This window comes from Heterodontus francisci, chromosome 9 (assembly GCF_036365525.1).
Source record: "Heterodontus francisci isolate sHetFra1 chromosome 9, sHetFra1.hap1, whole genome shotgun sequence".
In the NCBI taxonomy this organism is placed as follows: domain Eukaryota; kingdom Metazoa; phylum Chordata; class Chondrichthyes; order Heterodontiformes; family Heterodontidae; genus Heterodontus; species Heterodontus francisci.
This window is the reverse complement of record NC_090379.1, coordinates 102,991,863-103,006,478: the sequence shown is the minus strand read 5'-3', so window position 1 is coordinate 103,006,478 and position 14,616 is coordinate 102,991,863. Positions and strand designations below refer to the sequence as shown.

The 14,616-nt window shown below is 45.2% G+C and overlaps 1 protein-coding gene across 5 annotated transcripts in view; it reads left to right on the top strand.

The window, feature by feature from the left end:
• rpap1 (RNA polymerase II associated protein 1) overlaps positions 1-14,616 on the top strand; it is a 137,204-nt gene that overhangs the window by 4,262 nt on the left and 118,326 nt on the right. For 4 of the 5 annotated variants that reach the window (XR_010975739.1, XR_010975738.1, XM_068039613.1 and 1 more), the window contains exons 1-4: positions 1,561-1,967; positions 5,751-5,960; positions 11,266-11,408; positions 13,000-13,092. Coding sequence is in view for 3 of the 5 variants with exons in the window: in XM_068039613.1 (XP_067895714.1) it covers positions 1,904-1,967; positions 5,751-5,960; positions 11,266-11,408; positions 13,000-13,092 (510 nt within the window). In the remaining 2 variants the exon portion in view is untranslated. Of the gene's footprint in view, positions 1-1,560; positions 1,968-5,750; positions 5,961-11,265; positions 11,409-12,999; positions 13,093-14,616 lie in introns of those variants that run through there. The other variant, XM_068039612.1, reaches the window with a different exon arrangement.

Below are 14,616 nucleotides of genomic sequence, written 5' to 3'. Positions count from 1 at the left end.
ATGCCTGGGTGTAGAGGGGGGAAGGGGAGAGATGCTTGGGGGATAGAGGGGGTAGGGGAGAGATGCCTGGGGAATAGAGGGTGGAAGGGGAGAGATGTCTGGGGGTAGGGGGGGGAAGGGGAGAGATGTCTGGGGGTAAGGGGGGGGAAGGGGAGAGATGTCTGGGGGTAAGGGGGGGGGAAGGGGAGAGATGTCTGGGGGTATGGGGGGGGAAGGGGAGAGATGTCCGGGGGTATGGGGGGGGAAGGGGAGAGATGTCCGGGGGTATGGGGGGGGAAGGGGAGAGATGTCCGGGGGTATGGGGGGGGAAGGGGAGAGATGTCCGGGGGTATGGGGGGGGAAGGGGAGAGATGTCCGGGGGTATGGGGGGGGGAAGGGGAGAGATGTCCGGGGGTATGGGGGGGGAAGGGGAGAGATGTCCGGGGGTATGGGGGGGGAAGGGGAGAGATGTCCGGGGGTATGGGGGGGGAAGGGGAGAGATGTCCGGGGGTATGGGGGGGGAAGGGGAGAGATGTCCGGGGGTAGGGGGGGGAAGGGGAGAGATGTCCGGGTGTAGGAGGGGAAGGGGAGAGATGCCCGGCGTAGAGGGAGGAAGGGGCGAGATACCCAGAGGTGGAGGGGGAAGGGAGGGATGCGGGGGTAGCGGGGAGTGATACCCGGGGGAAGGGTAGATATAAAGGAGGGAGTGGGGGAAGGGTAGAAATACCCGGGGGTAGAGGGGTGGGGGTAGGGCAGAGATACCCGGGAGTAGAGGGGAAAGGGCAGAGAAACCCTGAGTGGTGGGGGGAGGTCAGAAATACCCAGGGGTAGAGGGGGTGGGGGAAGGGCAGAGATATCCAGGGGTAGAAGGGGAACAGCAGAGATACCTGGGTAGAAGGGTGGGGCAGAGATACTCGAGGGTAGAAGGGGAAGAGCAGAGAGATACCTAGGGGGGAAGGGGGGAATGGGAGAAATACCTGGTGGGGGGTCGGAGGGAGGGGAGAAAGATACCTCAAAGGGGTGGTTTCTTAGAGGGGCAGTGATACCTGGGGTGGGGGATGGTAGGGGGAGAGAGGGGCAGAGATACTTGGGGTAAGGGGGTGGGTAAGAGGGGCAGAGACACCTGGAATGGAGAACAGGGGCAGAGATCCTAGAGGAGAGGGGCAGTGTCACCTAGGGGGAGCCGGGGTGGGAGAGAGAGGCAGTTGGGGGTTTGGTGTGTGAGAGAGGGTCAGTGGTCCTGGTGGTAGGGGGGTGGTGTGCCGGTGGGGGGAGATAGACGGATGTAGATATCTGGGAGAGAGCAGCAGAATCCCGTTTGGCGTAGGGGAGAGCGGGCAGAGATAATCGCAGGGATGCTCGGGGAGAAGTGGGCAGAGATACTCGGAGGAGGGAGGAAGAAAAATACTGGGAATGGGGGGTACAAATATGAGATAGGGCACAGATATCAGGGAGGGAAAGATACTGGGGAGCGGAAGGCTTGGGATGTGAGGTTGGGGAAGAGCGAGGATTGAGAAAGACTTAGGATGGAGAGGGGGAGGCGAGTGACAGTACTGAGACACAGGCACAGGAAAGGGGAGAAGGAACAATGCACACTAAAAGATCTGGGCAAAGGAGAGAAACAGACATGCATGTGTCAACGAGAGACAGCTGTATTGTTGCAGGGTTGAGATAAAGATACAAATGTGCATGGATGAGCAAAGGAGAGGGGTGGCACAGCCAGGATGCATGGATGGCAGAAGGAAATATGGTGAAAGACAAAGCAAATGACAAAAAAGACACAGCTAGAAGAGAGGGTGGTCTTGGATTTGAGGAATAAACAGGTGGACTCTGAGTGGGGAAAATGAGACAAGGAGGGAAGTAGTTGGAAAGAGATTGGCATATATGGCCAAGCCTGTACTTTTGGACAGCAGGAGAGACACAGATGGCTGGAGACTGGTTGGAGGAGAGGGAATGGTGCACACAGATAGGAGGGGACTGCTGGGCAGGTATTAACTACTGAGACATGATAGAGAAACATCTGATAGGTTAACACTGATGTAGGGGTGGAGGGAACTAACATGTGGAGAAACAGGCACATTCAGACTGGAGCACAGTGCATTTGGGAAGAATGATGGATGGGCCAGGAGCAAGTGGGAGAGCATAACCATGTGGTAGAGACGAAAGCAGAGAGAGAGGCTCTGATGGGTAACACTCCCTTGATTGTGCCTGCTCCTCCTTTGTAACTCCCTTCCTGATAGTTGCTGCTCCATATTTAGTCACTCGTATATTTTCTCCTCATGTTATCCCAGCATTTGCCAAAAAAATCTTATCCTGACGTAAATATAAACACAGTGAAAGGTCTGGGGATGGGTTAGACAGAAACGAGTGCTTTATGTATGGACTACTCTGCTGCTTCTCTTAATATCCTTAATTGAACAATGTACATTTGCCCTTTGTATGGATTTGCCATGTGGGGTGTCTCAGTCAATTCTGAGCCCCTTAGCCAGGCAACTACCCATCTAATTTCTGAACTGGATAGTTTGATTTTGTGGCTGGCCCTTTCAGGCAGGTTTTCAACCTCGGCTTTATGAGGAAACAGGGCCTGTATGCTGGGAAGATCAGCTCCTGTCTGGTTAGGACCTGGGGCGAAGGCCGTCAGACCTGGACACGGCTTGGGGTTGGAGGCCGGTATCTGGGTGGGTGTGTGTAGCTTTGGGGTCCTGCTGCATTTTAACTGAGCATTTTACCAGGTGTCAGTTCCATTGTGGGCTGTGAGCAGTTGTGATGTCAGTGGAATGGGCCATTGCATTCAGATCCAGGGATTTCTAAACAAAATGGTTGCTCCCAGATTGCCATTGTCCTGCAGTTTTTACGCATAAAAAGAAGGGAATGAGGGAAAACCAACAGGTTCATCAGTCTGTTCCTTTATTACATTCAGCGATCTACAACAGTTGAGAAGAACAAACCGTCAGCTGTGGCTAGGTGGTCGCACTCTTGACTCGGAGTCAAGAAGGGCTTGGGTATGAGCCCCACTCCAGAAACCCCATTATCCAGACTGACACTCCAGTGCTGCACTGAGAGAGTGCTACACTGTTGGAGGTGCCATCTTTCAGATGAGATGGTGAACTTCCTACAACACTGGTATCTACCAACAGTGTGGAATATTGCCCAGGTATATCCTGTCCACAAAAAGCAGGACAAATCCAATCCAGCCAATTGCTGCTCCATCAATCTACTCGATCATCAGCAAAGTGATGGAAGGTGTCCTCGACAGTGTTATCAACTGCATTTACTCACCAGTAACCTGCCCACCGATGCTCAGTTTGGGTTCCGCCAGGGCCACTCAGTTCCTGACCTCATTATAGCCTTGGTCCAAACATGGACAAAAGAGCTGAATTCAAGAGGTGAGGTGAGAGTGACTGCCCTTGACACCAAGACAACATTTGACCAAGTGTGGCATCAAGAACATCGCTGAAGGAGTTCCTCAGGGTAGTGTCCTAGGCCCAACCATCTTCAGCTGCTTCATCAGTGAGCTTCCCTCCATCATAGGTTAGAAGTGGGGATGTTTGCTCAAGATTGTACAATGTTCAGAACCATTCGCAACTCCTCATATTGAAGCAGTCCGTGCCCACACGCAGCATGACCTAGTCGACTTTCAGACTTGGGCTGATAAGTGGCAGGTAACATTTGTGCCAGGCAATGACCACCTCCAACAAGAAAGAATCTAACCCTGTCCCATTGATATTCAACAACATTACCATCACTGAATCCCCCACCATCAACATCCTGGGGGGTTACCATTGCCTTGAAACTTCATTGGAGCAGCCATATAAATACTGTGGCTAGAAGAGTTGTTCAGAGGCTGGGAATCCTGAGGCGAGTAACTCACCACCTGACTGTCCAAAACCTGCCCATTATCTACAAGGCACAAGTCAGGAGTGTGATGGAATACTCTCCACTTGCCTGGTTAAATGCTGCTCCAACAACACTTGAGCAGCTCGACACCATCCAGGACAAAGCAACTCGCTTAATTGGCACCCCAACCACCACCCTAAACATTCACTCCCTCCACCACCAGCGCACAGTGGCAGCAGTGTGTACCATATACAAGATGTACTGCAGCAATTTGCCAAGCCTCCTTCGACAACAACTTCCAAACCCACGACCTCTACCACCTGGAAGGACAAGGGCAGCAGACGCATGGGAATGCCACCAACTACAAGTTCCCCTCCAATCCTTAAATGGAACCATGTCACTGTTCCTTCATCACTGCTGGGTCAAAAACCTGGATCTCCCTCCCTAACACACTGTGGGTGTACCTACCCCACATGGACTGTAGCGTTTCAAGAAGGCAGTTCACCACCACCTTCTCAAGGCCAATTAGGGATGGGCAATAAGTGCTGGCCTTGCCAGTGATACGCACATTCCATAAAAGAATAAACAAAAACAAGGCTCCATCTGTCCTCTTTGGTGGACCTATTTCGAAGAAGAGCAGGGGAGTTCTCCCAGTGTCCTGGCCAATGTTTATCTCTCAACCAATATCACTAAAACAGATAATCTGGTCATTATCACATTGTTGTTTGTGGGACCTTGCCGTGTGCAAATTTAGCTTCTGTCTTTCTCACATTGCAGCAGTGACTACACCTCAAAAGTACTTCATTGATTCTAAAGTGCTTTGGGTCATCCTGAGGTCATGAAAGGCACTATAGAAATGCAAGTCTTTCTTTTTGGAATGCATTTTGCGTTCCAATAGCTTAGTGGTAAATACTGTTGAGCCATACACACTGGAAGACTTCCGGTTTGATCCATGGTCTCTGCAGAATTAGCTGATTTAAGGCTGCTTTTGACCTCTCAGTTCCAGGTTACGAAGGGGGAAAAGGGAAATCAACTCGGGGTTTATTTTCTTCCACTCAATCCAAATGCTAGCCATCATCACCTACTGGAAAATGCACGTGGGTGAACAGCAGATTAAGATGCGATAGGGCTTGGCAATGGAACCTCTCTCAGTCGAAAGATCCGCTGCCACTCCGTGCCTGAGTTCACAGGTGAATAGTGGCCATTGGCAACAGACCAGCACCCCAGCCACAGTCGAGGACAGTTGGCAATCAGTAACTGCTGATTAGCTTTCTCTGTGAAATGGGTGGAAAAGTGGGCAACTATCGGATCATTGGTTAGGCCCCAGCTGGAGTATTATGTCAAATTATGCACACCACACTTCAGGCCTTACAGAGGCTGCAGAGGAGATTTACCAGAATGATACCAGGCCTGAGGGACTTCAGTTATGTGGAGAGATTACAGAAGCTGGGGTTGTTTGCCCGTGAGCAGAGAAGGCTAATGGGAGAGGTGTTCAAAATAGAGCGGTTTTGATAGAGTAAGTAAGGAGCAACTGTTTGCCTTGGGGAAAGGGTCAATAACCAGAGCTCACAGATTTACAATAATTTCCAAAAGATCCAGCGGGAAGATGAGAGAAATTTGTTTTATGCATCATATTGTTATGGTCTGGAATGCACTGTCTGAAAAGGTGGTTGAAGCAGTTTCAACAGCAACTTTCAAAAGGGAATTGGATATATGCGTGAAAAGGAAAACATTTGCAGAACTATGGGGAAAGAGCAGGGAAGTGGGACTAATTGGATAGCTCTTTCAAAAAGCCAGTACAGGCGCAATGGGCCAATTAGCTACTTGTTCTGGATGATTAATCTATGATGGCGGCAAGCAAGGGAGATGGGTTGTCTGAGATGGTTTTATCTTAAAGTGCAGCGAGGCTGAATGTACCACTATTTGTTTTACAGGAAGCCATCCCAAACCAAGAAAGATGCTGGCTAGACCGAGGCCTGGTGAATCTGAGGACGATCTCCTTCGCTTCCAGCAGCAGTTCCTAGCGGCAGGAACATCTCCAGCTGCCAAGGTCATAAAGAAGGCAGACAAGAGGAAAGTGGAATCAGAAAATGCTGATGACGGCCAGATCAATGTAGGCCAACGGGACACGGTCACTTTGGAAGGTTTGAATTAGATTTTTGTCATGTCATGTTACTGTGGGAATCAGATGCTGGATCTAATTGAAGGGGGTTGGGATGAGCAGAAAGTAAACCAGGCTTTTTATTGGTAAGAACTTGTAGTATTGGGACATTTTTGGTTGGTTGTTAATTGACATTTGGAATTATGAGTAAGAATAGGGATAGGTCGTTCAGCCCTGGAACCACTATTGAAACAGATCATGGCTGATTAGCACCTTAACCTCATTATCTTGCTTATACTCCATATCCCTTGGTACCCTTACCAACAAAAATCTATCAATCTCTGTCCTTGAAAGCTCCAATTGACCCCCATCAACTATTGCCTTTTGGGGGAGAGAATTGCAGATTTTCACTGCCCTTTGTGTGGAACAAGTGCTTCCGGAGTTTACTTCGGAATGGTCTAGCTCTAATTTTAAGATTATGTCCCCTTGTTCGTGATTCCCCCAACAGAGGAAATAGTTTCTCTCCATTGAATCATTTTAATAACCTTGATCAGATCACTTCTCAATCTCCTGTATCCAAGGGTCTATCAGAAAATATTTTCAACACTGGGCAAATCTTAGGGGTGAAGTTTTCAAACCGGTATCAAGCTTGCCTAAAAAGAAAGCTGTGTTGGACATTTAAGACGCAGTTTTGGCTAAGTGCTCCACTTCTCCTCCTTGTCCTTTTATTTTCTCCCCACTCTGTTCACAGCACACCTGGCTGGGATTTCCATGTGCTTCCTCTCACTGTAATGTTTGTTTTAATAGAGGACTTGTGCTGTTGCTATGAATGTTGGGAATGTCATTCCTCCATAGGAGGAGTTGGGGTCATGTGGTGAGGGGTGCCCACTGTTCAACTCTCAGCTGACCACAGCAAGTATTATTAGCGTTTAACTCGTTTGTGTTTTATTTGTCAAATAAACTGACAGCGACAGGCTTTCTTGTAGGTTTAAAAGAGAAGATTAATTATTTATTGAGCAATATGCCTTATCCCAAAATTGTCACAACTGCACACACTCATGCATTCACTTGCGCATGCGCATGTGCACACATGAAGAGACAGATAGAGAGGAAAAGGGGTAAGTGATTTTTAAGTGAAGTCGGGTTTTGGGGTTCACGGTAACCCTGCTGAATTCTCTCAGAAGTCGTTCTCTTTGGTCATAGGCCTGAGGTATTTGCAGATTTCTCTCTTGGTTGAAAGTTCAGCTTGAAGACAGAGATCATTTCCAATTCATTGCTGCCCAAGTTGAAAATGGAAATTCACAGCCTTCTCTTCTTGGCTTGCTGGATTTTTTTCCCAGCTGTTAGCTGGGCAAGCTTTTGGTGATGCTTCTTTCTGGGTCTCTCGCTTCGAGGGCTGCCTTTTTAAGGTAAAATGTTTGTCTCATCAGATTCTGGTAGGAGACGCTTTCGTGTCGCCTCCATGGTGATCACACAATGGCCCAGGATGAGAATAATCCAGTAATGATATTTCCACTTCATACCTTCTTTGTTTCAGTGGAACCCATTCAATTCAGCAGTGTTTCAGAATGGGTGTAATTGACACCCCTCAACCTGGTTCGGCATCCTTTGTTCTAAACAGACATTGTGGCAATGTTTGTAATCACGTGGCCTACTAATTCGGCATTGCCCATTTTTTAAAAAGGTAAAGTTAATTTTTATAACTCTTCAGTTTGAGTCTGCATTTTTTCATCGTCGTGCAACTCTTAACCGTGACATAGTCAAGTGGACCATTCAATTCCTTGAGCCTATGTTCCTATTGTTACGACCGAGAAGGGAGGAGTGCACTGTTTATTCTAGTTCCACTTCTCCATGGATCACAGCATATATTTAAATTTTTCCCACTTACCGATACAGTCAATCATGGACTCTATTTTAACCCTGAATAAAACACCAACCAGGTTTCTTTAATAAACAACAAAATTATCAGTTTATTATCAAACAAGTCTTAACCAGTATTGAAGTAAAGCATAAACACACAGATTGAAATAATAAAGTTCCCTTTTTACTTTAGCACCTCACACTCAAACACACACACACCGGTTAACTGGAAAAATAAAGGGATTTTTGTTTTTAGAGCTCTACTACAGACAAAAAAAACACAGTTGAATACTTGCTCATTCTTGACAAAACAGCAGATGAGATAGGTTGCCTTCCAAAACTGGCATACAGTCTGACCTCCAAAAATATGTAGACGGGTCACTGGGATCTTTTTAGAATAGTTCTTTTCAGGCAGCGCTTAATTTAGCGGGCTTTTTTTCGAAGACAGGAGACGAGAGGAGTTGACACAATGAATTTCTCGATCTTTTAGAGAGGTGCTGGAAAGCTGACCTGGGTTGGGGGTCATCTCTCCTTCCTTGTGAGTTCTCTTCTCTCTTTGGAAGTTCTCTCCCTTTTTATACAGTTCAACCCTAACTCAAAACAATTCAAAAGCGAAACTGACAACAGGAGGTCAACTTTTTGTGCCCTCCATCAATCGTGACCTGTCACTTCTTTGCAAGCAACTTCTCCAGGTGTCCAAGTTCTGTGTTGTTTATTGAGCTGGAAATTGTGTGGTTTCCCAGAAAGGCTTCTTGTTGTTCCTTGAAGTCAGGTGGTTTCCTGGAAAGGCTTGTTTTCCTCAAAAGACCTCTCAGTGCCCCTTTAAAAAAAAAACATTTCCAAGGACTGTTTTTCAAGGTCAAGTGGCCTTTACATGACCCCCTTTAAAAGCCCCAAAGTTTAACATTTCTTCAAACCTTCGAAAACTGAATCCTCAAAAATTATATTTAACAAAACTCAGAAGCACTTTCATAACACCATCGATACATTGTTCTACTCCTTTCTCCCTCATATACTTATCCAGTTTCTCCTTAAAATGTTAGAAGTACTTATGAATTATATGAGGGGAAGTTCCAATAGTGAAATAACCTCTGCCAGATGCTCTGAACTGGGTATGATATGTTGACATTTTTCTATTTGTGACAATGCACCTTTGAGGCATCAAAGTCAACATGGTTTTATGAAAGGGAAGTAGTGTTTGACATATTTATTGGAGTTGTTTTGAGAATGTAACTAGTAGGGTAGCTAAAGGGAACCAGTAGATGTTGTATACTTGGATTTCCAAAAGGCATTCAATGAGGTGCCACGCAGGTTAATATGCAACTTAAGGGCTATGGAGTTGGGGTCATGTATTAGCATGGATAGCAGATTGGTTAATGGACAGGACACAGAGTGTCGGGACAAATGGGGCATTTTCGAGTTGTCAGGCTGTAACTGGTGGAGCGCCGCAAAGATCAGTGCTGTGGCCTCAGCTATTTACAATCTATATTAATGACTTAGACAAAGAGACCGAGAGTAATGTATCTAAGTTTGCTGACCATACAAAGCTAGGTAGTACAGTAAGCTATGAGGACATAGGCTGCAAATTATAAACCGGTTAAATGAATGGGCAACAAAGTGGCAGACGGAATAGAATGTTGGGAAAGGTGAGGTTATTCGCTGTGGTAGTAAGAATCAAAAAGCACAATTTAAAAAAAAAGATGTGAACCTTTTAAATGTTGATGGTCAGAGAGAGTTGGGTGCACTTGTACAAGGAACATGGGAAGTTAGCATTCAGGTACAGCAAGCAATTGGGAGGCAAATGGCATGTTAGCCTTTATTGTAAGAGGATTGGAGTACATGAATGAAGAAGTCTCGCTACAATTGTATAGGGCTTTGGTGAGACCACACCTGGAGTACTGTGTGCAGTTTTGGTCTCCATATACCTGCCTTGGAGGGGGTGCACTGAAGTTTCACTAGTTTGGTCCTGGGATGAGAAAGTTGTCCCATGATGAGAGGCTGAGTAAATTGGGCCTATACTCTCTACAGTTTAGAAGAATGAGAGGTGATCTCATTGAAACATGCTATATTCTTGGGGCTTGACAGGGTAGATACGGAGAGATTGTTTGCCTTGGCTGGGGAATCTAGAACATGGGGGCACAGTCTCAGGATAAGGGGGTCGATCATTTCGGACTGAGATGAGGAGAAATCTTTTCACTTAACAGGTTGAGAGTCTTTGGAATTCTCTTTCCTGGAGGATTTGATGCTTCATTGTTGACATATTTTAAGGATGAGTTAGATGTTTGGATTCTCAGAGAATCAAGGGATATGGGGGGTGGGTCGGAAAGTGGAATTGAGGCAGAAGATCAGCCATGATCATATTGAATGGCAGAGCCTGCGTGAGAGGCCATGTTGTCTACTCCTGCTCTTATTTCTTATGTTCCTCCACCTTCTTCCTCCCTAAACCTCTCCGTCTCTCTACCTCTCTTTGACTAAGCTTTTGGCTACCTGTCCTAATATCTCCTCTTTCGGGCTCGGTGTCAGTTTATTTTGCTTGATAGTGCGCCTGTGAAGTGCCTTGGAACAGCTTACTATATTAAAGGTGTGATGTAAATCTAAGTTCTTCTTCTAGTTAACAAAAGCAAAATGCAATGGTGCATTCCAATGCCCCAAACGCTCCTTCCAGGTGAAGCAGCACCTTACTTGTACTTCTTTCAATTTAGTATACTGTATTCGCTGCTCACAGTGCGGTCTCCTCCACATTGGGGAGACCAAATGCAGAATGGGTGACCGCTTTGCAGAATGCCTCTGCTTGGTCCATAAGCATGACCCAAGCTTCTGTTGCTTGCCATTTTAATTCACCACCCTGCTCTCATGTCCATATTTCTGTCCTCGGCCTGCTGCAGTATTCCAGTGAAGCTCAATGCAAACTTGAGGAACAGTACCTCATTTTCTGATCAGGCCTTTTGGACTCAATATTGAATTCAATAATCTTAGACTATGAGCCCCATCTTTTATTTATTAATTTTGATCTAAATTTTATGTATATTTTTTTAAACCATGTGCTGGTCTTTAACTTGTTTTTCATGTTTTTGCTTTCAAATGCTTTCATTATTCTACCATTAGCACACTCTCTGGACTTATGCTTTGTCTTTTAGTACAACTATTTAGCACTCCATTTGCATTCTGTTGCATGACATATGTCATTTAATCTCTCTTGCCTTTCATCCTTCCCTTCCCTTTTGTTCTTCTCCACCCCCCCACCCCGCCTTTCACTTGCTCAAAGTCTGTTCCATTTCTAACGGTTGTCAGTTCTGATTAAAGGTCACAAACTGAAACATTAACTCTGTTTCTCTCTGCACAGATGTTGCCAGACCTGCTGAGTATTTCCAGCACTTTATGTTCTCATTTCAGAGTTCCAGCATCCACAGCATTTTGCTCTTATTTTGCTGTTTGTGGGATGTTGCAGTTACAAATCAGAAACAAATTGCTTACCTATTTTGTTTCAGCTCTTCCTGACCTTCCTCCATCATTAATGCCAGCACCACCCAAAAAGTCCAAGGCAGGAAAAGTCCGATTCCAAGGAGATGATAGTGAGGAGCAGATGGATCTACAGGATAGACACATCACAGCTGTCCTGTCAAAGATTATTGTAAGTTTTAACAAAAATTCAAGGTGTCTTACACCATGGCGCTCACGCAGAAAATAGCAGGGCTGATGCGTGAAAAGGTTGCAGACAGCTTGGAAGCCTTATTCTCATCATTGGTCCGCTGTTGCGGGTCATCAAATCCATCAAGCACTGCCTGTCAGTTGCTGGTACCTTGTTAAATATTTTGTTTTTCACTCAATAGGTTGATGATCCAGTCGCTGTCACTGGGCTTTGTAGGATTAACATCCATCCAGTTCATTTGGTTGCACTGGCACCTCTGAGTCAGAATATTGAATTCGAGTCCCACTCCAGAGACTTGAACACAAAATCTCGGCTGATACTTCAGTGCAGTACGTAGGGAGTGCTTCACTGTCAGAGGTGCAATCTTTCAGATGAGATGTTAAACCAAGGGCCTGCCTGGCCTCTTAGGTGGACATAAAAGATCCCATGGCACTATTTCAAAGAACAGTAAGCGTAAGTGTGTTGGCCAATATTTATTTATTGCTCAACCAGTATCATTAAAACTGATTATCTTGTCATTACCACATTGCTGTTTGTGGGGCCTTGATGTGTGCTAATTGGTTGCACCATACGTTATAACTGACTGCAATTCAAAAAGAATTCATTGGCTGTAATATGTTTTGGGACGTCCTGAGGTTGTGAAAGGTGCTAGAGAAATGCAAGTTCCTTTTGTCATTGGTATGTTAAATAAAGAGGTCTTAACTTTTGAACCAGCTACTTTAGAGCATTTAGAGGTGTATGGAATAGGATCTTATCACTCCCACAACTTTTCCCATGGTACCAGTCTGTGCAATTTAGATTTGTCTCACATGAAGCAGGGTAGTTGAGATTTTGAGTAATTGAAACAGGGTGGCTGACAAGAGTTATCTCTGTTGGGTTGTTCAGATTATATAAACTTCCTTTTCTGTCTGCCTTACCTGGTGGAGGTCATTTAGTTTGGGTGTGAGTATACAAATGATCTGGTCATTATCACATGGCTGTTTTGTGGGAGCTTGCTGTGTCCAAATTGGCTGCTGTGTTTCCTACATTACAATAGTAACAGCACTTTAAAAATACTTAATTGCTTGTAAAGTGCTGAGGGAAGTCCTCAAAAGCAACACTCCAACCTTTTGTTTTTTGCCCCCTCTCTCGCCAGAATGTGGTTCCACATATCCTTGATCGCCCAGTAATTCACGACTGTGTTTCAGGGTTTTTACACTATATTTTCACAGGATTTGGAAAACAAGTTACTTTTAACTATCAAGTATCTTTTATAAAGCAATTTGTATTCACACAATTTGAAGGTGGAAAAACATCTAGGGCTATAATGTCATGCAAGAAGATAACTGGTTACTGACTCTCCTGCCACTGGAAATAGTTTCTCCTTATTTATTTTATCAAAATCCTTCATAATTTTGAACAGCTGTATTATATCTGACCATAACCTTCTCTGCTCTAAGGAGAACAATTTCACTTCCTCTAGATTCTCCACATAACGGAGAGTCCTTTTTAAGAAGAGTTGTCTATAGGAAACTTTAGCAGACCCTAAAGTTTGGCATTTTGCCAATTTCTTTGTCTTGTATTTTCCTTTCAGGAGAGAGACACAAGAGCAACTCCTATATTCCTTCCTGTATCGACAGGGCTAGCCTTCCCGAAGGTCTTTCACAGGTCGGAGGTACAGAGTGAGGTAGGTTGTTTGCAAATGTATTTGTTTTTCTCAGCACTAGGTGAAACCAGGGAGTTAAAGTCTGATGTTTGCACCTAATATCAAGCTGCGTTCCTGGTCTCTGTTACAAAAAGGATATAGAAGCATTGCAGAAGGTCCAAAAAATTTACTACAATACCAGAACTGAGAGATTATACTTATCAGGACAGATTAAACAGACTGGGTCTCTTTTCTCTAGAAAAGAGAAGGCCCGGGGTGACTTGATAGAGGTCCTTAAAATTATGAAAGGGTTTGATGGGGTACATAGAAAAGATGTTTCCATTTGTTGGGGAAACCAAAACTAGGGGCTGTGAATATAAGATAGTCACTAATAAATCCAATAAGAAATTTAGGAGAACCTTCTTTATCCATAAAGTAGTTGGAATGCGGCACTTGTACCACATGGAGTAGTTGAGGTGAATAGCAGAGGTGTATTTAAGAGGAAGCCAGAAGAGTACATGAGAGATAAAGGAATAGAAGGTTATGCTGATGGGGTTTGATGAAGGGTGGGAGGAGACTTGAGTGGAACAAAACACTGGCGTATACCATTTTCGATAAATGGCCAGTTATAGTACTGTACATTCTATGTAATACTGTTGGAGTCACCAAATATAGAACATTGTGGGACTGGATGCTACACTGGCCTTTCACCTCTGAGACCTGGGTTCTGATGCAGCCCAGATTGACACACAAAGCCAGTGCCTGCTGGCTGTAAGGATGTTACATAAAATGGGTTTGGACAGTCTCTGTTCCGTTCCTCGTCAACCTGAGCCCACAACACAAAATCTACCCCAATTTGATACTACAGAGTCCACCATTTAACACCATTCAATGCTTATCATGGGCAGCAGCCTAACCACCATGTCCACTCAATTCAATTACAAAGGCACATAAAGCACATTATGCATGTAATGCATTAAAGTGAGTCGACTATTTCAGGCTGTTTAATTAGCTCTTTGCGCCTCATTAAAGTGCGCTTAAGTAGTGCTAATTGTTCACCTGAGGATTTGTTGCCACATGCTAACCCATGTGTCAACATGCCAGTTTGACTCACATCTCTTGCACCAGTTGTGCACAGCCTGTCCTCACCAGATCCTGCTGCCAGTTAGCTGCGACCTTGCTGTCCACTTTGGGCTTAATGAAAGTAAAGACATAAAAATTGAGCAGATCAGTAATGAAAGTATGTGACAGTCATACGGAGGCATGAGGAGACAATATCGTGACCAGTAACAGCCAGTGTAATGCCTGACTCAACTGGATTGACACTAACCAATCTGGTTCTGCAGGGCTATGGGGAAAAAGCAGGATCCATGGAACTAACTGGATAGCTCTTTTAAAAAGCCAGCACAGGTACAGTGGGCTAGATGGCCTCCACTGTGCAGTATGACTCTATGATTCTACTCTTGTGCGATGAGTACCTCAGTACTTCTGTGCCACATTTTGTCCACTGAGTGTGGTAATATAGTGGCTGAGTGACAAGATTATATGTATCAATGGCCGTCACTG